Source organism: Octopus sinensis, linkage group LG21 (assembly GCF_006345805.1).
Source record: "Octopus sinensis linkage group LG21, ASM634580v1, whole genome shotgun sequence".
In the NCBI taxonomy this organism is placed as follows: domain Eukaryota; kingdom Metazoa; phylum Mollusca; class Cephalopoda; order Octopoda; family Octopodidae; genus Octopus; species Octopus sinensis.
Genome location: NC_043017.1, coordinates 24,068,098 through 24,091,471, shown reverse-complemented (window position 1 = coordinate 24,091,471; position 23,374 = coordinate 24,068,098). Strand labels below are relative to the sequence as shown.

The window sequence follows — 23,374 nt, the reverse complement described above, 5'->3', positions numbered from 1 at the left end:
GCATTACACTGACCTAGACGGTAACCATCTAACTCTACTTTGTGAATCCAAATCTCCACTTCATCTTCCCATTTTGGAATGGATTGCATTTTATGGCTGGATGCCCTTTTCACCATCAACCACACAGATGTGAATACGTGTGTGTTTGTTTAGTTTTTCTGCAAAGCGCTGATAGTTCAGCTGCTTTTGATGTCTGTCGAGATATTTTTTTGTTCTGAAGGATCATATCATTACTAGCTCTCCGCTGTTACTTATATTGTTTTATAAACAATAGCTACTGCAATAGTCATAAAAAGAGATTTTAAGATTGGTAATTGAACAGACAATCAGTGTGGTGGGGGTGGGGGGACGGGGGAAGGGGGTGGCCTTGGCCAAAGGTCTAAAAATAGAGCTGCTGCATTAATCAGTGGATAATGTAAAGAGTCAGTGTTTGATGTGCTCGGCCACTCCCACTTGGTTTGCTTTTGTTCTAATTGAAAAACAAACCTTCTCAAAGTGGTATTGCTGCTAATTTCTTTAATGAGTAATATTGAGAAACTTAAGTTGCCTTGAGACAGGTGAATAAATTCATGCATGTGTGTGTTGGCGTGTATGTTTATATATGTGTGCGCATGTGTTTATACATACATGCATACATACACATGTATGCATGCATATATACACATATACATGCAGGCATATATATATATATATATATATATATATATATACGCATTCACACATATATACCACTACACATACAATTACATGCATACACATATATATAAATGCACATATACATGTATACAAACACAATAACACACACACACATACTCGTGTGTGTCTATGCACAGCCATTTTTTACTAAAATATATCCACCATACTATTATTTTTTTATTGACTGTCTAATAGCAGTTTGTCTAATCCAGCCTCTCTCCACCAATGTTACTGCTGCTGTATCTCTTACTATCAATCAAAACAGCATCTTCTTTTTACCTGCCATATTATTGATTGATGACAGCGAAGGTACGTGGCTTAGTGGTTAGGGCATTTGGTTTAATATCATGAGGTTCTGAGTTCAATTCTTGCCAGTGCATTGTGTGCTTGAGCAAGACACTTTACTTCACGTTGCTCCAGTTCACTCAGCTAGCAAAAATGTGTTGTACTTGTAATTCAAAGGGTCGGCCTTATCACATTCTTTTCTACTCTAGGCACAAAGCCCAAAATTTTTGTGGAGGGGGCCAGTCGATTAGATCGACCCCAGTAAGCAACTGGTGCTTGATTTATCGATCCCAGGAGGATAAAAGGCAAAGTCGACCTCGGTGGGATTTGAACTCAGAACATAAAGAAAGACGAAATACCACTAAGCATTTTACCTGGTGTGCTAACGTTTCTACTAGCTCGTCATCTTATCAGCCTTGTCACATTGTGTTCACACTGGATCTCCCTGAGAACTTCATTAAGGGTCTGCGTATCTGTGGAGTACTCAGCCACTTGCATGTTAATTTCATGAGCAGGCTGTTATGTTGATTAGATCAACTGGAACACATGTTGTAACTGGCAGAATGGCGATTATTTATTAGCGGTTGATTGGGAGAATATCATTAGATTCATTTGGGATAATGGAATTTAGCATTGCAATAACAACAGAAATAACATTAGCTGTGGCAACAACAACAACAGAAATGGTATCAATAATAGAAATTTCAAAAAACAAAACGGAAAATGGTCCAATGGAAGATGTTGACATTGATAAATCGAGTGAAAATGTGGAGAATATCAGTGAAAAGTGAAATGCTTTAAGTAGCACCAGTAGTGAATAGCTAAAGAACAAAACTAACAACAACAACAGTAGTAAGCCCTATAATGTTGGTAGTCTTGTCTTTGCTAATGTGTAAGCATTTGAACACATTTGAACAAATGTTGTTCAATGGGCTTGAGTGACACAGCTACACTGGGGTCTTTGACAAATTGCAGTGGATGCATAGCATCTGATTGTGTGCAGATATGTGTATAGGATGTACAGGCGTGTGCTAAGACTAAGACACCTGCAAAAATTCCTGGATAATCATGATAAGGAACAGGTGTGGTTGTAATTTTGAGATATGCCTTGCTAGAACTCATCTGTTCAACTCAGTTTTGTGTCAAGAACAGACCAAGGTTGGGATCATCTGGCTTCTAGAATATTGATCGGCACTTAGTATATCCCACCACCTAAGCCATACATTCAGTGGGACATCCATCCTATCATTTTATAGGGGATTAGTGGCGGGTTTGCACAACAATAGTCTGTGAACAATTCTGGGTATTGATGAGGACGTTCTGCATGATTTCAAGTCAGGGATTAAGGGCAACTTCTAAACGTGAAATAGTGCTACAGGGTATGGTGCTAGTTCCAGATAAATTCTACGAGCAGAGTAGTGCTGTCATTGTGGCCCATCCAAGGTGCCCATAGAAGACTAAAGCCATTCTGCCTGCACTCATTCATTGTCTGAACATTACTAACTTGTGGAGTTATGTCAATCACTTGTTACTGTGTGCAGGGTGGTTCCAGCTGTCAGCCAAGACCATTGCAAAAATGGTTCTACTGCCTTCTGTTGGTAAGGAGCCATGGGCAGTTTTCCTCCCTCTGATGGCTATGGCAAAAGAGATAGCAAGGTGGATGAGATTGCAAAGACTGAGGACAGACATTCTTCATCTGCCTTTCTCTCACCAACTTGAAAAGGGATGGTGAGGATGAAGAAGGAAGTGCGCCTTCCAGTAGAGTTCCAATCTCAATTCTCATTCGTAATTTCCTAGCAGGAGGAAGGTACTTGCCTTTGTGTTGAAGAATTTTAAAGATTTGTGGGGAAGGTCTGTTTTACTTCAGGTAACTGTCTCTCATTATTTCATTTTATTATTTTTTATTTGTAATTTTTTCTTCTTTTCAATATGTATTTTTCCCCCTCAGTGTAACCACTCTGCGCTTTTTCTAAAATTCATCTTTGTAATGTTCTCCTATTCATTGCCTTGTGACAAATAAAGAAATCAGCATCATCATCATCATCATCATCATCATTATTATTGAGGCAGTGAGGTGGCAGAATCATTAGCAAGCTGGGCAAAATTCTTAGCGGCATTTTGTCTGTCTTCACGTTCTGAATTCAAATTCTGCCAGGGTTGATTTCTGCCTTTCATCCTTTTGGGGGTCAATAAAATAAGTACCAGTTAAACACTGGGGTTGATGTAATCGACTTAATCCTCCTCTGAAATTGCTGGCTTTGTGCCAAAATTTGAAACCATTCTTATTACTATTATATTTGCAAATTTCTAGATTTTTTTACGTTCTTGTTTTGTGACTAAATTTTCTTTCCTCCTCCTCCTCCTCCTCCTGCTGCTCCTCCTCCTACTTATTATTATTTTGGAAAAAAATGATTTCATATTGTTCTGTGGTTCAAAACTGTTATTCGTCAGATGATCGATGTTTCATCAAAAATGATCTTGCAATGATGTGTCATTCTATTCTATTGAAAAATGTTTATGTTTTAGGTCTTGAGAAATCCATTAAGGATTTGAATAGACAGACAGTATCTTTGGATAGATTACAATTGGTGCTGAATGAAGAAGTGAAGAAAGCTTACAAACGAATTAGTACTGTCTTTGAAGAAATGTATTCTTGGTGAGTGTTCTTATTACGATTATTAATTGCTTGGTACAAATTTCCTCTGGCTTTGGCAACTATGGTAGGTGTTTATTAGCCATAGTGAAGGTGCATAGCTCAGGGGTTAGGGTATTCGACTTACAATCGTAAGGTTGTGAGTTCAATTCCCAGCAGTGTGTTGTCTCCTTGAGCAAAACACTTTATTTCATGTTGTTCCAGTCCATTCCACTGACAAAAATGAGTTTGTACCTGTATTTCAAAGGGGCCAGCCTTGTCACATTCTCTGTCACACTGAATCTTCTTGAGAACTACATTAGGGGTACATGTATCTGTGGAGTACTCAACCTGCATATTAATTTCATGAGTAGGGACTTCTGTTGATTGCATCAGTGACTGGAACACTTGTCATAACTGACATACAAGTATACTGGTATGGCACTGGTTGGTGAGTGGCTGTGTGGTAAGTAGCTTGCTTACGAACCACATGGTTCTGGGTTCAGTCCTACTGTGTGGAACTTTGGGCAACTGTCTTCTACTATAGCCTTGGGCCGACCAAAGCGTTGTGAGTGGATTTGGTAGATGGAAACTGAAAGAAGCTTGTCGTATATATATATATATGTGTGTGTGTGTATGTTTATATTTGTCCCCCCCCCCAACATCACTTGACAACTGATGCTGGTGTGTTTACATCCCCGTAACTTAGCGTTTCAGCAAAAGAGGCCAATACAATAAGTACTAGGCTTACAAAGAATAAGTCCTGGGATCGATTTGCTTGACTAAAGGCGGTGCTCCAGCATGGCCACAGTCAAATGACTGAAACAAGTAAAAGAGTAACCTAAAATTCATTTATTCCTAGTCACTGCTTGGCACGTGATCCAGTAGTGCAACTCAGTCACTGATGTTGACTACTTTTTCAGTTAAAGCTACAGCTTTGGAATCTACCCAGGGTTATATCTCTTTGGTATTTCCCATTGAGATAGGTTAAAGAGCCAGAACCATGCATCTGGGAATCCACTAGAGGGAAGCACACTGGGCAGGTATGGCATTTGTACACCCTTTACCATTAGAGGGAATTTTTTTCTCCATGAATACTGCAGTGAATTTGCTTTTAGAAGTTTATATATGTCACAAACATATTTTAACTAACTTTAAAAAAAAAAAAATTACATAAATTTACTCAAAAAAAAAAAAAATTCATGGTGGTGCCCCAGCACCGAAACAAGTAAAAGCAAGTAAACGAATACATACACACACACACATACATACATACAATGAGCTTCTTTCGGTTTCTGTCTACCAAATCCACTAACAAGGCTTTGGTTGGCCGGGGGTTATAGTAGAAGACACCTGCTCAAGATGGCATGCAGTGGGATTGAACCCAGAACCATGTGGTTGGGAAACAAACTTCTTACCTCATAGTCATACCTGCACCTATATACAGCAAGCTAATTGCTGATTATTATTGCTTGTTGCTATCAGCTGTATTTTAGTGGATGGTCAGCGGCCTTTTTTGACCAAATCACAGTGAAGCTTACTGGCTTCTCTCAGCAAAATCATTGTCCAGCTTTTGCTAGGCTTTCTTGACCAAACTATTGTGCTCCTTGCTGGTGGCTGTCTGGTCATACCATAGTGTTGTTTACTGATCTCTGTAGGTCATGCCACTGTGATGGTCACTGGCTTCTCTGAACCATATTACAGAGCGCAAGTGCTATGATCTCTATCAGACAAACCACACACAACAACAACAACCATCAATTTAGTAATGATCTGGTGTTTCTACTTCGTTACCACTTTTAGATGACGTTTAACATTGATATAATATTACACTTTGAAAATTGTATCAACAATAAAGCATGCACGCAAAAATAGATGTGATTATGTCGATTATTACTTCATCAATGTTTCTTTGATTGATTGGAGAATCTCAAATTTCATAGCTTTTTCCTCAGGTCACAGTTTATTGTTATTATTATTATTATTATTGTTATTATCATTATTATTATTATTATTATTATTATTATCATTATTATTATTGTTATTATTGTTATTATTATTATCATTATTATTATTATTATTATTGTTGTTATTATTATTATTATTATTATTATTCGTTTTGGTGATATACTAAAAAAAAGCAGCCAGTCTAGCTTTCTATTGTCTTGGCTATCTGCATCGTTTTATATTTGTGTGTGTTAATGATTTCTTACATTGGCGTATGAGAACAAGGAGTGGGACTGGAGGAGGGAACGCAGTCTATTAAACCACTCCCCTCCCCCGAATATCCCTGGTACTTTGTTTTATTGACCTTAGGAGCGATGATAAATAAAGTAGGCTATGGAGAGATTTTGAACTTATAATGTGTAGAGATGAAATTAAATATTTCTCAATTGTCTGGTCAGGAGTTCAGTCCCACTGTGTGACACCTTGGGTAAGTGTCTGCTACTATAGCATTGAGCTGATCAAAATCTTGTGAGTAGATTTGGTAGACAGAAACTGCACAAGATCCATCATACATACATATATATATATATATATATATATATATATATATATATATATATATATATACACACAGTAATATAGCAATGAAAAAGTTAAATAAGGAAGGAACACTTCTGATAAAGTCATCATGCATAACTGACACTCTGTCGGTTATGATGACAAGTGTTCCAGTTCATCTGATCAATGGAACAGCCTGCTTTTGAAATTGAAGTGCAAGTGGCTGAGTACTCCACACACATGCGTACCCTTGATGTAGTTATCAGGGATATTCAGTGTGACACAGAATGTGACAATGTAGGACCTTTGAATTACATGTACAACTCATTTTTGCCAGCTGAGTGGACTGGAGCGATGTGAAATAAAGTGTCTTGCTCAAGGAGACAACACACCACTGGGAATTGAACTCATGGCCTTATGAACACGAGCAGAATAGCCTAACCACTAAGCCACATGGCTTCCCTACATACACATCTCTAAGACAACTGACCCATCATAGTTAGAAAGCCTCTGACCATAGGTCTACAGGATCAGGGTTAACCTATGGCTAAACAGCAATAACTCTTCATAATACATTAATCTGAATAAGAATTGGATTATGATTGTATAATCTGCTTATTGTATGTAGGTTATGGTCGGTACATATTAATTCTGTATATGATTTGGTAGCATAAATTATGAGGCTGGCTTTAGAACAAATCAGTGTTTGCCAATACGGAATCAAATCAGGAAAAATACATCCTGATTTGTTCTGTTAAGTCTTTCCTGACTCCACTCAGTGTGTTACAGATTCTGCTTAAGTCTCAAAACATGATATATGATTGTTAAAAATTTATGTTCTTTAATTTAGGAAATGATGTTCTGAATTGTGTCATAATATGTACTTAGAACGGATTTGGTACTGACAGTGTACTGCCTGATCAGAAGTATTGTACAATAATATTAGGTGCAGGCACGGCTGTATGGTAAGAGGTTTTGAGTTCAGTCCCACTGCGTGGCACCTGGGATGAGTGTCTTCTGCTATAGCCCTCGGTATGGGTTGGAAGCAGTTTATTGATGTGGATTTTGTTTTAGCACTGTGTGTTGAGTTGGTAGATGGAAACTGAAAGAAGCCTGTTGCTGTGTGTGTGTGTGTGTGTGAGTGTGTGAGTGTGTGTGTGTTTGTGTGTGTGTGTGTGTCTGTGTGTGTGTGTGTGTGTGTATGTGTGTGTTTACATCTCCATAACTTAGTGGTTTGGCAAAAGAGACCAATAGAATAAGCACCAGGATTTGAAAAAAATATAAGTACTGGGGTTGATTTGTTTCACTAAAAATTCTTCAAGGCATTGCTCCAGCATGGTCGCAGTCTGAAACAAGTATAAGATAACAGATGTCCTGAGAATCATGTGGATGTCAGTGTACCCTCCTTCATTTCCATGAAATCTATAGAATTAATCATTCATTAATAAATAATTTTAATTAGAGTATCTTAAAACAACTCAACTATCTTGTTTGAATCAGTGACAAATAACATATTGATTGATTATTTTTTGTTTTTTTGTTTTCCTTCTCCAGTCTTAAAGAAAGAGAGTCACAAATGATACAAGAACTGGACAAAGTGAATTTAGATGCAGGTTTGTCTTTTATATCACATCTTTGTTTATTGCAGCACTTAAGAAGTAACCTAAAGTTACTGAAATCAGAGTCGAACCTATCAACATTCAAAACTCTTTTGTGACCAGATTTGAAATAAAATATTACATTCCATTCAGAGTTTTCATTTAATTTTTTAAATAATCAATGGTTTTAAGTGGTTTGGTATAGTAATTAACTTCCTCTACCTGGGCCTCTTTGTCTCATTTTACCCTCCACTGGGCACCTGTGTAATAAAATAAATAGTGGTGGAAGCACTCCGTCGGTTACGACAACGATGGCTACACCAGGCTCCAATCTTGATCTGGTAGAGTTCCTACAGCTGGATGCCCTTCCTAACACCAACCACTCCGAGAGTGTAGTGGGTGCTTTTATGTGCCACCGGCACGAGGGCCAGTCAGGTGGTACTGGTAATGGCCACGCTCAAATGGTGTTTTTTACGTGCAGCACTGACAACGACCGCACTCGAATGGTTTTTTCACATTCCACTGGCACAAGTGCCAGTAAGGCGATGCTGGTAACGATCACACTCAAATGGTGCTTTTTACATGCCACCAGCATGGAAGCCAGTTAGCTGCTTTGGCAACACTCACGCTCGGATGGTGCTCTTAGCGTTTCACTAGAACGGATGCCAGTCATTGAATTTGATTTCGATTTCAATTTATTAAAGCAGTTCACTTTATCTTAGGAAAATAAGTTAATAAAGGTTTTGTTTTAGGTAAAATGAAAATGGGAGGTTTTAATTTAAATATTTAACACTTCAAAACTAGCATTTCTACATCCATCTTTTTGTTACCAACTATCAACTGAATAATATGGTTTTTGCTATTTACTTTGTGTGTGTGTGTGTGTGTTTTAATGAGGAGCTAGAGAAAAGGCAATTATCTTTCCCTTTGGCCATCAACTTATTGAGGGCGATGTCAGTAGGTTAACTCCCCTGATGAAGTCAAGTCCTACTTGCTTTACTTTATACATGTTTCATCTTGTCAGTGGTCATATGCTTGTCTCAAAACTTAAGCCACGTCATCTTAAGTTCATGCTATACATCTGTGGTGAAATTGTGACGGGCTCAGAAATAAACCGAATAACTACAGATAAATTGAATAACTGATGTACACACATAAGATGTAAGAATTAAAAACTAGCTTCCCATTTTTGATGTTAACAATTTCATGTTTTAAATCAGTGGTTCTCAACCATTTTTTTACCTATGGACCCCTTTGATTCCTATTTTGTTGCTTTAAAAAATCCTATTATATTTTTATCACCAAATATTATTAAGGAATTGTATAAAAAGTAGTTAAAATGTTTTGTGTATTGTTGAAGTGTAACCAATTTATTGCTCATAAACTTTAACATCAAAAGCTTGTATGGACCCTTTTGAGAACCACTGTTTTAAATGAAACCAGCTTAATTTCCTTTACCATAACTAAAACAATGCTAAAACAGTAGACATGTCTGGATTTTTTTTGCAGAAGATATTATAAAACAGCGAAAACAGAAGGCAGCTGATTTGAAGGTACAGATTGATCGAGCTCAACAGATGAAAGATAGTGAAGTTGCTGAACTGAGAAGTCAAATTAAGGTTTGTAAACAGAAACTGAAAGAAGCCCATTGCTCGTGCATGTGTGTGTGTATATATATATATATATATGTGTGTGTTTGTCTGTATTTGTCCCCTACCACTACTTGGCAACTGATGTCAGGAGACAACACACCACTGGGAATTGAACTCATGGCTTTGGATATGTTTGTTGTTTTCTTCATTCTGAGGATTTTATCTTTCTTGTATCAAGATTATTCTTGGAGATATGTTATTGGTTGAAAAGAGTTTTGGCTGTTATTTGACTCGATTGGTTGTCAGCTCACCAGTTAAGTTTGCATGGAGATGAGCTCTTCTAAAATTAACTTGATGACAATACTCTGTCCTTTGAATATGGACTGACTGTGTGGCAAGAAGTTTGCTTCTCAAACACATGGTCTTAGTTCAGTCCCACTGTGTGCCATCTTGGGCAAGTGTCTTCTATTGTAACATAAAGCTGACCAAAGCCTTGTGAGTGGATTTGATAGATGGAAACTGAAAGGAGTCCATTGTAGAAAAGCCCCTGTGCCAGCATCATGTAAAAGAGCACTTGTGCTGGCACCATATAAAAAGGTATCCGTGCTGGTGTCACATAGAAAAGCACCTATGCTGGTGCCATATAAAAGAGTACCTGTGCTGAGACACTTAAAAAGCACCAAGTGTACTCTGTAAAGTGATTGAGATTAGGAAGAGCACCCAGCTGTAAAAACCAAGCCAAAACGGACGACTGGAATCTGGTGCAGCTCTCTGGCTTGCCAGCTCCTGTCAAACCATTCAACCCATCTCAACGTGGAAAACAGACATTAAATAGTGATGATATATATATATGTATATATACATTTACATATGTATGTATATGTGTACGCATGTGTGTGTATTACTGTCTCCTTGTGTAGATATCATGTGATAATTGTAAATGAATGTTACCAACATCCAAGCAGTGTCTTTTGCTTTAATCTTTTGTGAAAGCATTTCTGGTGTTGAAGAATATTGCCTTACTTGGAAACACGTGAGGGTTGGCAACAGGAAGAACATCAGGTTGGAGAAAAATCTACCTTGTGAAATTCTGTCTGACCCATGCAAGCATGGAAAAGTGAGCATTAATATGATGATAATGATGTTCTTTATTAGGTAAGGCGGCGAGCTGGCAGAACCGTTAGCACGCTGGGCGAAATGTGTAGCCGTATTTTGTCTGCCGTTACGTTTTGGGTTCAAATTCCGCCGAGGTCGACTTTGCCTTTCATCCTTTCGGGGTTGATAAATTAAGTACCAGTTACGCTCTAGGGTCGATGTAATCGACTTAATCCGTTTGTCTGTCCTTGTTTGTCCCCTCTGTGTTTAGCCCCTTGTGGGCAGTAAAGAAACAGGTCAGGTAAAATACAGAACCTGGACAATTAATCCATGGAAGGTTCCATGGATGATGACCTTGATATGTTCATTTGATATGGAGAATGAAAAAAAAAATAACAGTTTGTATCCTTGTCTTTTATTTGAGAGTGAGAAAGATAGAAATGGTGCTGCTGTTTGGCTGTGGGCATTTCACCTGACTGGCTGTCTTTGTATTTGCAGGAATTTGTAAGTTTCAGACGGATTGATGAGGATATTGGTCGGAGCACGCGGTTCCACTATGATTCTGATCATCTGAAAAATGTAAGTGAAATTTCAGTGGTATACATAAAAGGCAGTGAAGACAAGAGAACTTCAGCCGATCAGACTCAATATTTTGGTAAAACTACAAATGTGTGCCCCTTTGCTGACTTTGTTTCCTCATAACTTTCTGGAAAATTGATATTTTTAATTAAACATTTTCAATAAATATATTTCTGAGGGTGTACATTACAATTATGTCAAAGTTTTATGTGTAAAAATTTATGCATGTGTGTGTGTGTGTGTGAGGGGGGTTAAATAATTTACACACCTCATCAAAATGTGTGAGGAAATAAAGTCTAGGTGTGTGACTTACCTGACTTGATTCCCAAATTTTTTTCATTTACATCAAATTCCAACATCATCATTATATACACCCTCTAAAACTTATTTGTAGAAAATTTTATTTAAAAATATTTAGTTTTCAGGAAGCTATGCGGAAACAAACTGAGGTGTGTGGTCTATCTGAAACTCCTTTCCATCCCTCTGAAAGTGTTATTCACTACAAACTCCCATGCATCTTTGATGTACACCACCTAAAATGTATCTCTGGAAAATTTCATTAAAAAAAAAACATCTGTTTTTCAGAAAGTTATTAAGGAAGTCAGTGGGGCATATATCTGTAGTTATGCCAATGTTTTATCTCAATGGTTTGTGTCATAGGAATGAAAAGTAAGCTTTTCATGAGTCAAATGTATGAACTTGTTTCAGTTCCCTTTTATAGGCAAATATAATTCCACTGTTAAACATTAATTACTTATCTTGTTCTCTTTCTCATCTCTTAACATCATGCCTTTTGCTCTCTCTCTCCTTTCATTTCTGTCTCACCCTTGTCTTCTCTTCCTTTTTCTCCACCCCTCCCTTCTACAATTCTGCATTTCCTTATAAAGAAATTTCATCCGCCTTCTATAAATATTTGGAATGAAAAATTTTTGACTTAACTATTTGGTCAGACTTACTTTTTAAATAAATTCATCACCTTTTCTTTTTCTGTTTTATTTCAGGAGATTAACAAATTTGGGGAAAGTAAGTATCTAGTGTTATTTTTTTATCACTTAGATACACACACAAACACACATAAAAAATTATTTCTCAGAAGATAAGTGGCTCATTTGCTACACACATATATATATATCATATGATTATGTGATCAAACAGACTATCAGATGTCGTTATACATTGATGGTCACAATGCACTTTGCATCGTTTAGCTTTTGCATGAAGCTATCCTGCTAGTTAGGGTAGCAAGCCGCATTTCAATATACATTCACTATAAATACACGTTGTGCTGAAATTGAGGAAAGCGAGCCAGCAGAATTTTAAAAAAAAGTTTGTTATTTCTATATTGAATTAATTTAAAAAAATTCTGTTGGCTCGCTTTCCTCAATTTCAGCATGACATGTATTTATAGTGAATATATATTGAAATGTGGAAATTGACGATTTAAAGTCTGTTCTCAGCATATTGGCATTGGAATAATTTTCTATTGCCCTTGTTTATAAGTATATATATATATATATATATATATATATACACATACTGGTGGTGAAAAGCACTTGTGGTGATGCCACAGAAAAGTGCCCATGCAGTGTCACGTAAAAGTGCCTGTGTGGAGCTATGCAAAAGTGCCCCTGTGGTGCCATGTAAAAGCACCCAGCACGCTCTTTAAAGCGGTTGGCATTAGGAAGAGCATCTAGCTATAGGAACCACGCCAAATCGGAGTGGAGTCTGGTGCAGCTCCCCAGCTTGCCAATTCTGGTCAGACCATCCAACCCATGCCAGTATGGACAAACGTATATTAAATGATGATGATGGTGATGACATATACATACACATCTACACAGCTGCAACTCAATTTGAAACAATGCTGTCGTTTGTTTGTTCTCTTAAGCATGAGCAGCATGGATGTAGGTTTCCAGTCCTGCTAGGGACCGACACTCTTTTGCACAGATGTGATAACGATGGTCACCAGAAAAAAATAACCAAAAAGCACATGAACAGTATATATATATTTCTTTACTGCCCACAAGGGGCTAAACATAGAGGGGACAAACAAGGACAGACAAAGGGATTAAGTTGATTACATCGACCCCAGTGCGAAACTGGTACTTTATTTATCGACCCTGAAAGGATGAAAGGCAAAGTCAACCTCAGCAGAATTTGAACTCAGAACGTAGCATCAGACGAAATACCGCTAAGCATTTCGCCCGACGCGCTAGTGTTTCTGCCAGCTCGCTGCCTTTTGAATAGTATATAAAATAATGCACAGGTTACATGATGTCACTGGCACTAAGAATGACCTCACACATACACACAATTATTTTTAAAATTGTTTTTAAGATAACATTATTCCATCTCTCCAATACTTATTGAGTCGCTTATTTGCTCTTTTCTCTCATCTTTTCTTCAGTTACTCCTGTCAATAAATGTGCATATAGTGTAAACCGTCCAAACCAAAGTGAAAGTTCATCGTCTAATGGAAGCAGTCTACAACCGCCCCCAATCCCAAGTGCTGTCATTAATACAAGTCATAATCTACCTGAAGAAATGAATGGTAACTTAACAACTGCTCATGATGATGATGCGTTTTTCTCTTTAATGATTTATAGGAATATTTTGTGTGTGCGTGTGTGAGATGTTTTCGGATAATAGTATTTGTGTGCACATATGGAGGTGTTTGTTTATGGAGGAAGCTATTTGTTTGTGGGGATGTGGTTTGTGTGTGTGTGAGGGTGTGTGAATCTTTATTGCTTCATTGTGTTTTGCAACTGTCTGTCCTCCTCTTTTTTCTCTGGTGGACACACTGTACTAAGATTTAGTATACATACAATCTTAATTCTGAAGATAAGTCTATGGAGGATGATTTGGCTGTAGATTGAGTATACTGGGGATTGTGTGTGTCTGTGGGAGAGAGAAGAGAAGGGTATTGAGGGAAGGGAAGAGTGATACAGTTGTAAACAAGAGATTTCTGTCAGGATTTTCTCCCCGTAGAAATGAAAGGGTTTTTGTGTTTTACTTTAGGGAACAACTCAAGCAATTCGAACTCGACGTCACAAGATGCTACAACGGAAGAACCTGTTGCAGTCTCTTCGTGTCCTGTTAGTAGTAATACCAATAATGAACAGGTTTGACATTTTCTTTATATATACTTTTGTCCTCTACAGAAATTAATAAAATCAAAAATATAGAAATAAGATATATTAATGACTAAAAAAATATATATTCATTTGTTTTGGGTTGTTTTATAGCAAGTTGATGCAGGTAGTCTATCTTGCCCCCCCCCTTCTGACTTTTTTTTCATGCAATTGAAAAAACCGCATTATTTATGGGATGACCCAATATATCCCTCTAGCTCTTTCGGAGAGGCACAAGCACCTACACACACGGCAGTAACTTCTGCCTACCAAAATCAATCACAAATCTTCGGTTGGCCTGGGGCTATAGCAGAAGATACTTGCCCAAAGTGATATATATATATGCATACAAGGGTGTGCTGAAAATTACTACTGCTTGATGACTGGTGCTTGACAACATCCCTGTAACTTAGCAGTTTGATAAAAGAAACTAATAGACTAAGTGCCGAACTGGAAAATAAATTTTGGGCTCAATTTGTTCAACTATACCCTTTAAGGTGGTGCTCCAGCATGGCTGCTCTCCAATGACTGAAACAAGTAAAAGATAAAGAACTTGATTCTCTCTTTCTTCTTCTTTAATGCTCTCACTGCAGATCATGTTATTTTGCTATTTTACTCCAAGTCGACCTTGATCAAGCAGACCTTATGGTCAGAGACACTTTTAGCCATCTTTTCTTTTGAAGACAGTATAATGCTATTTGAGGGCACTTTGATCACTGTTTCTAGCTGGCCAAGCGACCACTCTCTATAACACACACTCACTCACTTTTTCACATTCACACTGTTTTTTTTCTCTCTCACTATTACACCCACAGATACAAACACACTTTCACTCAGATCTTCATCTTCACATACAAACAGACACAATGTTCTTTTCTTATGTTTCATTGACAAAAAGAAAATCAATTAACAACAATAGGATCAAGACTTAAATACAGTTTTGAGAGTCTGTTAATATTAAATCAGTTTTTTGCTGAGATATAACTATTTTCTATATATCTATATTTAGAGATGAGTTATTCAGAAAAAGCAATAAAAGTTCATTAGTATATTAGTCTCATCTATCATCTTTCATCTTTATTGGTTGTTTTACAGTTACTTTTCCATGCTGTTGTAGGTTAGCCGGTTTTTCTAATATTCTGTGGACACATGTCTGACAATGAGGCTATATTTACCTTACTTGGAAGCAGGTGAGGGTTGATGATAGGAAGGGAATCTGGCTGTAGAAAAAGTTGCTTCAACAAATTCTGCCTGACTTATGGGATCCTGGTAAAGTGAACATTAAAACAGTGATGATGTAAAAAGCACCTGTTGAGCGTTACCCGTGATAGTGGCATGTAAAAAGCACCTTTTAAGTGTTGGGCCTCACGGAAGCAACTGGCACCTGTGCTGGTGGCATGTAAAAAGCACCTGCTGAGCGTTGGGCCTCATGGAGGCATTGTGGCTGATGTCCGTGTTGCATAATTGGCACCTGTGACAGTGGCATGTAAAAAGCACCTTTTGAGTGTTTGGCCTCACAGAAGCAACTGGCACCTGTGCTGGTGGCATGTAAAAAGCACCTGCTGAGCATTGGGCCTCATGGAGGCAATGTAGCCAATGCCGGTATCACATAACTGGCAGGTTAAAAGCACGTTTTGAGCACTGGGCCTCATGGAAGTAACTGGCACCCATACCGGTGGCACATAAAGATCACCTGCTGAGCATTGGGCCTCATGGAGGCAATGTGTCTGATGCTAGTGTCGTGTAACTGGAATCTGTGCTGGTGGCACGTAAAAAGCACCTTTTGTGTGTTGGGCCTCACAGAGGCAATGACAGATGATTGAGACCTTTGGCAATATGCTGTGCTTGAGAAGACCCATCAAGCCAAGTGAAATCATAGTCGTGGCAGATACTGGTGTCACACAACTGGCACCCATTACACTCTTGGAGTGGTTGGCATTAGGAAGGGCATTCAGCCATAGAAACCACGCCAAATCAGAACGGAGTCTGGTACAGCCCCTCAGCTTACCAGCCCTGGTCAAACCATCTAGCCCATGCCAGCATGAACAACGAACATTAGATGATGATGATGATGATGATGATGCACACATAGACATACAAATACATTATGAATAGCTTGGTAGACAGAAATTTAAAAATGAGGTACGTTAACTGTATATGTATATTTCTGGACTTAATTAAAATATTTTTCTATTTTCTCCAGTATCAACATTCGAGAACGTTTTCAAGCAATTACAAATCATCAGGTAATTAAGACTGTTATATCTTCTTTTTAACCCTTTTAGTACCAACCTTCCTAACACCACTCTTGCTTCTATCATTCCAACTTTCTGTTTTAATCCTTTAGCATTCAGATTATCTATCAACCGTAATGCTTATTTAGTCACATTATTTTGAATTAATCATGCATTATCTTATAGCTTTGAGATTTTGATGATGTGATTGTTTATTGTTAAAATGACATTGTAAGGTTGGTGCGAGAGGCCAGATCTGGTCAGTTTGATTATAAAACAGGCAGAATATTCGGGCCTGATGTGGCCAGTATAAATGCTAAAAGGTTAAAGTGATCTAAATTTAAACCTTCCGTCAAAATTTCATATTAGTTTATGTTCAATATACCAGCTTAATAAAGACAGTTATTTTGAAAAGCTTTTCATTATTTTCAAACTCCAGTGGAATAGAAGCAGTGCAGTGGAATAGAGGCAGTGTATTTCAGAAGAAATATGGCAACAAAAGGGTTAGGTTAGGGTTAAGTGGTTCCTCTTGTGTCTTTTACATTAATGATAAACATTTGAACCAGATCTCTGGTTCCCAGCCTACAAGCTTAAATGTGGTTGGTGTTAGGAAAGGCATCCGGCTGTAAAACCATGCCAGAACAAACATTTGGAGCTTGGTGCACTTCTTTGACTTGCCAGCTCCTGCCAAACCATCCAACCTGTGGAAGATAGACATTAAATGATGATGATGATGATACCTACCCTACCTGAGACTACTCCTGGTTCTATGATACAAACTTCGTGTTTTGAAGTGATCTAAAAACTTTCCAATTGAGATTTCTTGTTAATTTATGTTCCAAGCATCAACTTGACAAAATCCTTTCACTAAATTCTTCATCATGTTCAAAATTAATTGAAACAAAGGCATTGTATTTCAACTGAAATATAGTAACTAAAGAATTAAAGTAGCTATGAGGTCACAAAAATTACAAGTGCTGCTGAGATTGAGATCTTGCACTAATCAGACTCTTGTTCTGGGACATTATGCGAAGAGTTGTTCTAGTTGAAAGTTAAAACCAAAATTCACAATCTATTCCACTGAAACCTGATCACCATGATCACTGCTGTCGATGGATTGAAAACATTTTGACATTTCCAATGTTAGGAGTTCTTTTTAACTAGAAGTATTTGTGGAGCTGTATAGACAGACAAATAATGCTTAGTCAGTTCTGTAGAGATGTAATGGCTACATGAGAACAAGCGTGTCTGTGTGGTCAAGATATTTACATTTTAATCACGTATTTCTATGATTGATGATTTGTTTCTAAGATCAATCACATATTTCTAGATTGATCACGTTTTTGAGATTGGTCACATGTTTTTATGATCTATCACATATTTCTAAGATTGATCATATATTTCTAAGATTGATCATGTTTTAAGATTGATAGTTTTTTTAGATTAATCTAACAAACACGTGATCAATCATGTATTTCTAAGATTGATCACATTTTTCTAAGATTGATCACATTTTTCTAAGATTGATCACATATTTCTATGATCACATGCTTTTTAGATTGATCTAACAAATGTGATCAATCACATATTTCTAAGATTGATCACATTTTTCTAAGATCAGTCATGTTTCTTAGATATGTCACTTGTTTGCTAAGATTGATCATGTATTTCTAAAATCAGTCACTTGTTTCTAAGCTCGCTCATAATTGGTACCTTGATCAAGTTTCATTTAGTCATACCACTAGGTAGGTAAAAGCCCATAGGATTTCCTGTTTCTGTTCTTGAGCAGCAGTCTTAATCTATATCCTGGTTTAACATGCCCACATGATCTTGGGTGCTTTTCATGGATCTCTCACAATTGCAAGTATTTGTATCATATTTTGAGTGAGAGAAAAATTTGACAAACTGATATGGTGCTTCTTTGTGTAACAATTCATGAATTGTGGTTTCTTTCTCCCGAGTTCCTCTAATTTCTGCAGCCCTGCAAAAAAAGGTGATAGGTTATGACCTATCTACCCTAATGTAGGGCTTTTAGAAATATTTTTGGACAATTTTAAGTCCAGCAGTTTGATCTCTCAGTTATTGTGTCTTACAAAGCAAATATTCAGTTGTTAAAAAAACTGGACAAAGATCAGTGAAAAATAATCAGTTGTATGTGTTATTTTTTTTGTATTTAGTTTGGTGAATAATAGTAATCTTAAACATTGGTACAATGCCATAAATTTAGGGAAAGGAATGTAGTTGTTTGATTAACCCTTTATCATTTAAACCAGCCATATTAGGCCCAAATATTTTATTTGTCTTGTGTTTAAATTGGCAGATCCAGCCTCTCATACTTACCCTACAATGTCATTCTAAAAATAAACAATCATATCGCAATCTTGAATCAATGAGATAACGACTGATTAATTTAAAACAATGTGGATGAATAAGTATTATTTTTAACAGAATACTCATAATGTTAAAGGGTTACATTGATTAAACCCTACTACTTGTTTTCATTGAGTCAGGTGGTATTGGAACCCTGAACAAAAAGGGACTTAATGAAATACCACAAGATACTTTGTCTGTTGCTCTCTACTCAGCCTATGAATCACTTTCCTTTTGCGTGGTATAATAATTTTATCATTTCATATATACGGAGTGGTTGGCGTTAGGAAGGGCATCCAGTTGTAGAAACACTGCCAGATCAGACTGGGCCTGGTGCAGCCTTCTGGCTTCCCAGACCCCAGTTGAACCGTCCAACCCATGCTAGCATGGAAAACGGACGTTAAACGATGATGATGATGATGATGATGATGATTCTTTTCTTTCTCTTTAAACAGATTATCGAAATAACTATAGTTCGGGTCGGTCGTCTCGGAACTATCACCAAGTAAGTAACCGAGGTCATCGAAGAGGAGATGGGGGCTACAGAGGAAATTCCGATTCTTATTACCCGCACGAACAAAGAGTACAGTACCTAGGTCGGGGAGTGCATTTTGGAGCCCGTCGGTCCCGGCCTGGTGGAGTGTCGAGGCTGAAGACAAATTCTCGAGACCAAGATAATTCAGTTTACAGATAATTGACTCTCCCTCCCCCCCTTTCTTCTCCAGCCCTTTTTGGAGTTGAGTTGATGGAAAACAAGGTACAAAAAAATCAAGTTTAAGAGTTCCCACTTCCACTTAACATGTAACAACAGTAAATATACAATCATTCACGCATTCACTTTGCACATGAATGCATGCACTCATATTGTCATGATACATACATACATAATATGAAAAGGTTTTTTTTTCTCTCTCTTCCCTTTAATTCCTTCTTAGTTAGGTTTAACATAAATACTAAAAATATATAAAATAATGAAAAGTTAAAGAAAAAAAATGGCAAAATACAGAACAACCAAATCAGTCAAAAAAAATCAGGGAAATTAATCTATATGTACTATGTCATTATAATTGTCTCCCTTCGATAATGCTCTCTCTCTCTCACTCTCTCTTCTCTTTCTTTTTTCTCTCTCTTTCTCTCTCCCTCAATCTGTCAGTCTATCTCCCTCTCAAAAACGGAACCAAACAAGATATTTCTAAACATGAAACTAATTCTAGAAATGATCGTTTATGTTTGTCTTGAAATTTAGGGAGGGCAAGAAGAAAAAAAAAATTAAAAATATATTTGCAAATTTCATCTTTAAAAAAAAAAAAGAAATAAAATTTAATAAAAATATAATAATTAAAAAAAATGCAAGAAAGAAGAAACAAGAATATGTTTGGAAAATATTCTTTATGTAAGCTAAACTATTTCTATTTCTACAATTTTTCCCCACTAAAAAAAAACCAAAAAGAATCAGCTCTTTATGAATCCTCTTTCATGTATTCGCCTTCGATGCTGAACAAACATTATCCTTCCAGAATAACATTTTTTTCCAAAGATATCCAAAGATATCCAATACATATCGATCACTAAAACGTTATAAAAACTGTATTGATTTGTTATCAAGTGTCTTCTGTTATTATTATCATTATTATTATTATTGTTATTATTATTATTATATTATTATTATTATTATTAAGGTGGCGAGCTGGCAGAATCACTAGCACACTGGGCAAAATGCTTAGTGGCATTTTGTCCGTCTCTACATTCTGAGTTAAAATTCCACCAAGGTTGACTTTGGTGGAAGCACCGAGTATTAAAAATTGTGTAATATATATAAATGAGTTGCTATAAAGGAGATTTATGGATAGGCGCAGGAGTGGCTGTGTGGTAAGTAGCTTGTCTACCAACCACATGGGTCCAGGTTCAGTCCCACTGCGTGGCACCTTGGGCAAGTGTCTTCTACTATAGCCTCGGGCTGACCGAAGCCTTGTGAGTGGATTTGGTAGACGGAAACTGAAAGAAGCCCGTTGTATATATGTGTATATATATATGCGTGTGTGTGTCTGTGTTTGTCCCCTAGCATTGCTTGACAACCGATGCTGGTGTGTTTATGTCCCCATTACTAAGCGGTTCGGCAAAAGAGACCGATAGAATAAGTACTGGGCTTACAAATAGAATAAGTCCCGGGGTTGAGTTGCTCGATTAAAGGCGGTGCTCCAGCATGGCCGCAGTCAAATGACTGAAACAAGTAAAAGAGAGAGAGAGTATAATGCTTGATTGGTGAAAAAAAATGGTTTGTACTGATAGTGGCATATATCTTATGATAGAAGATAGAGTGAGATGTGGGAAAACTCGGTGAAGTCAGGTCTGAGGCCATATCTTGTGATGACACATAAAATGATATTTAATAAACGGTTATAATTGGAGAGTGAGCGAGTAGTTGGTTACAGCGTTTATAGAGTATTAAGTCAATTGTTAGCCACAGGGAATTAATTATGATTAGTTGTTGAAATATAATATCAGGTTAATGTACTTTTAGTAAGCTAATGTATTATAATAATAATAAAGTAACGCACAAACACACACACATCACATTGATAAGTTTTTATATGAGAGATCTGTCGTTGCTTGAATTGGCCAACTTAGCTCTAGTGTAAATATTGTCAGTTCTAGATGAATCAGTTAGGGAACCTCTATGTGGTTATTCAATTTGCTAGAAATGGCAGTAAATTTCCTTAGAAAACCAGAGACTGGACAATGTAGGCCTGGGTACACTACAACTGAAAATAAGATCGGAAGGTCATGGCTGGGACATCATTGAGCACAGGCTTGCAGGATGGATGTTGACTTGAGGTTAAACATTGATACCAACAACCCTTAAGGTTAATCATGATGAAATCTGAAATTAGAATCTACCACAATCAACTTTTAGATTTATGGGTAGTGTCAGCATTCATCAGACAGGTCTATCATCAAAGATGTTCCTATCATGAACTACCTGTCTTTTTTCAGACATAGTGTATGTCTTTATTATCCTGTGGTTTATTTTATTTTATTTTTATTTTTTAGACAATAGGGTGTAATTGAGGGAAATTTCCTGCTATTCCTAGCAGGTTAAACAAGCACGTAAAGAAGTTCTTTAGTTGATTTGTCTACAATTGATAACATATGTACTGCTGAATCAGTGAATGGCAACCCTCTTTGTATAAAAACTTATCTGTGTATGTGTGTGTGTGTGTGATCTGGCAGAAACGTTAGCATGACGGGCGAAATGCGTAGCTGTATTTCGTCTGTTGTTACGTTCCGAGTTCAAATTCCGCCGAGGTCGACTTTACCTTTCATCCTTTCGGGGTCAATAAATTAAGTACCAGTTACGCACTGGGGTCGATGTAATCGGCTTAATCTGTTTGTCTGTCCTTGTTTGTCCCCTCTGTGTTTTAGCCCCTTGTGGGTAGTAAAGAAATTATATTATTATTATTATTATTATTATTATTATATTAACTAACTAAAAGTACATTAACCTCGTTATATTTCTACAGCTTATCTTTGTCATTATAATTCCCTGCAGCTAAGATTGACTTAATTAATAATACTTTATCAGTACTTTAACTAACCACTCTCATCCAATTATAAGCTTTCGTTAAATACTGTGTGATTGTAAACAATAGTGCAAGAGTTAAATTACATAGTTCACTGTGTCTCGGGCTTCTTAACCTAACTAAACCAGATTTGTTGTTTGCTCTTATAGTTTGTGTGTATATTTCTGCCTCAGCTTATGCATCTGCTGCTGGTGTGTGTGTGTATCTGTCTTTGCATGTCTGTGAACTTGCTTGCTCATCCATATAACTCTGTTTCTTTGCTCATATCTCTCTGTTTGTTTGTCTCACTTTATTTCCTTGCTCATTTGTGTAGTCTGTCTGTCTGTCTGACTCTCTCTGTCTCTTTTTTTTTCCTTGCTGATCTCTGTCTGTCTCTTTCTCTCTTTATTTCTTCATTCATCTCTGTCTCTCTCAACTGGCTTTCTTACCCTCTCTCTCTCTTTCTCTCTGTGTTTCTTTGCTCATATATATATATATGTCTTTATTGCCCACAAGGGGCTAAACAGAGAGAGGACAAACAAGGACAGACAGACGGATTAAGTCGATTATATCAACCCCAGTGCGTAACTGGTACTTAATTTATCGACCCCGAAAGGATGAAAGGCAAAGTCGACCTCGGCAAATTTGAACTCAGAACGTAACGGCAGACGAAATACGCCTACGCATTTCGCCCGGCATGCTAACGTTTCTGCCAGTTCGCCACCTTATGTATATATATATATAGCTGTCTCTTGCATTGTGGATGTGTTGTGTTTCTGAAAGCTTGCAGTAATGAGCAGTTCTGTTAACAAAACCCTGTTTTCCGATTCACCTCTATTTTATAAATTCAGGAGATGTACTCGCATAGCAAGTGATTTGATCTGAGATCGTGTGCTGGAGCGAAAACAATTGCAGCGTGGAAGGTGTTTGTAAGCCATTTAAGAAACACAAAAGCTGTTCAATTCACTAATCGAACGACTTTTGTGTGTTTCTTAAATGGCTTACAAACACTTTCCACGCTGCAATTGTTTATAAATTCAGTTGTATTGCAAAGAAATTTTCTTTTTTTTTTTTGTCGAGGAATGAAAAAAAGTGCA

At 37.2% G+C, this 23,374-nt stretch overlaps 1 protein-coding gene across 3 annotated transcripts in view; it reads left to right on the top strand.

Annotated features, from left to right (window-relative positions):
- The window catches only part of LOC115222930 (spermatogenesis-associated serine-rich protein 2), a 160,505-nt gene extending 140,187 nt beyond the window's left edge, over positions 1 to 20,318 (top strand). For all 3 annotated transcript variants that reach the window (XM_029793328.2, XM_029793327.2, XM_029793329.2), the window contains 9 exons: positions 3,508 to 3,637; positions 7,673 to 7,731; positions 9,226 to 9,335; positions 10,902 to 10,982; positions 11,984 to 12,005; positions 13,390 to 13,533; positions 14,001 to 14,104; positions 16,317 to 16,359; positions 19,173 to 20,318. In XM_029793328.2, coding sequence (XP_029649188.1) covers positions 3,508 to 3,637; positions 7,673 to 7,731; positions 9,226 to 9,335; positions 10,902 to 10,982; positions 11,984 to 12,005; positions 13,390 to 13,533; positions 14,001 to 14,104; positions 16,317 to 16,359; positions 19,173 to 19,411 — 932 coding nt within the window. In that variant the 3' untranslated portion in view covers positions 19,412 to 20,318. The remainder of the gene's footprint in view (positions 1 to 3,507; positions 3,638 to 7,672; positions 7,732 to 9,225; positions 9,336 to 10,901; positions 10,983 to 11,983; positions 12,006 to 13,389; positions 13,534 to 14,000; positions 14,105 to 16,316; positions 16,360 to 19,172) is intronic.
- Positions 20,319 to 23,374: the final 3,056 nt, after the last annotated feature.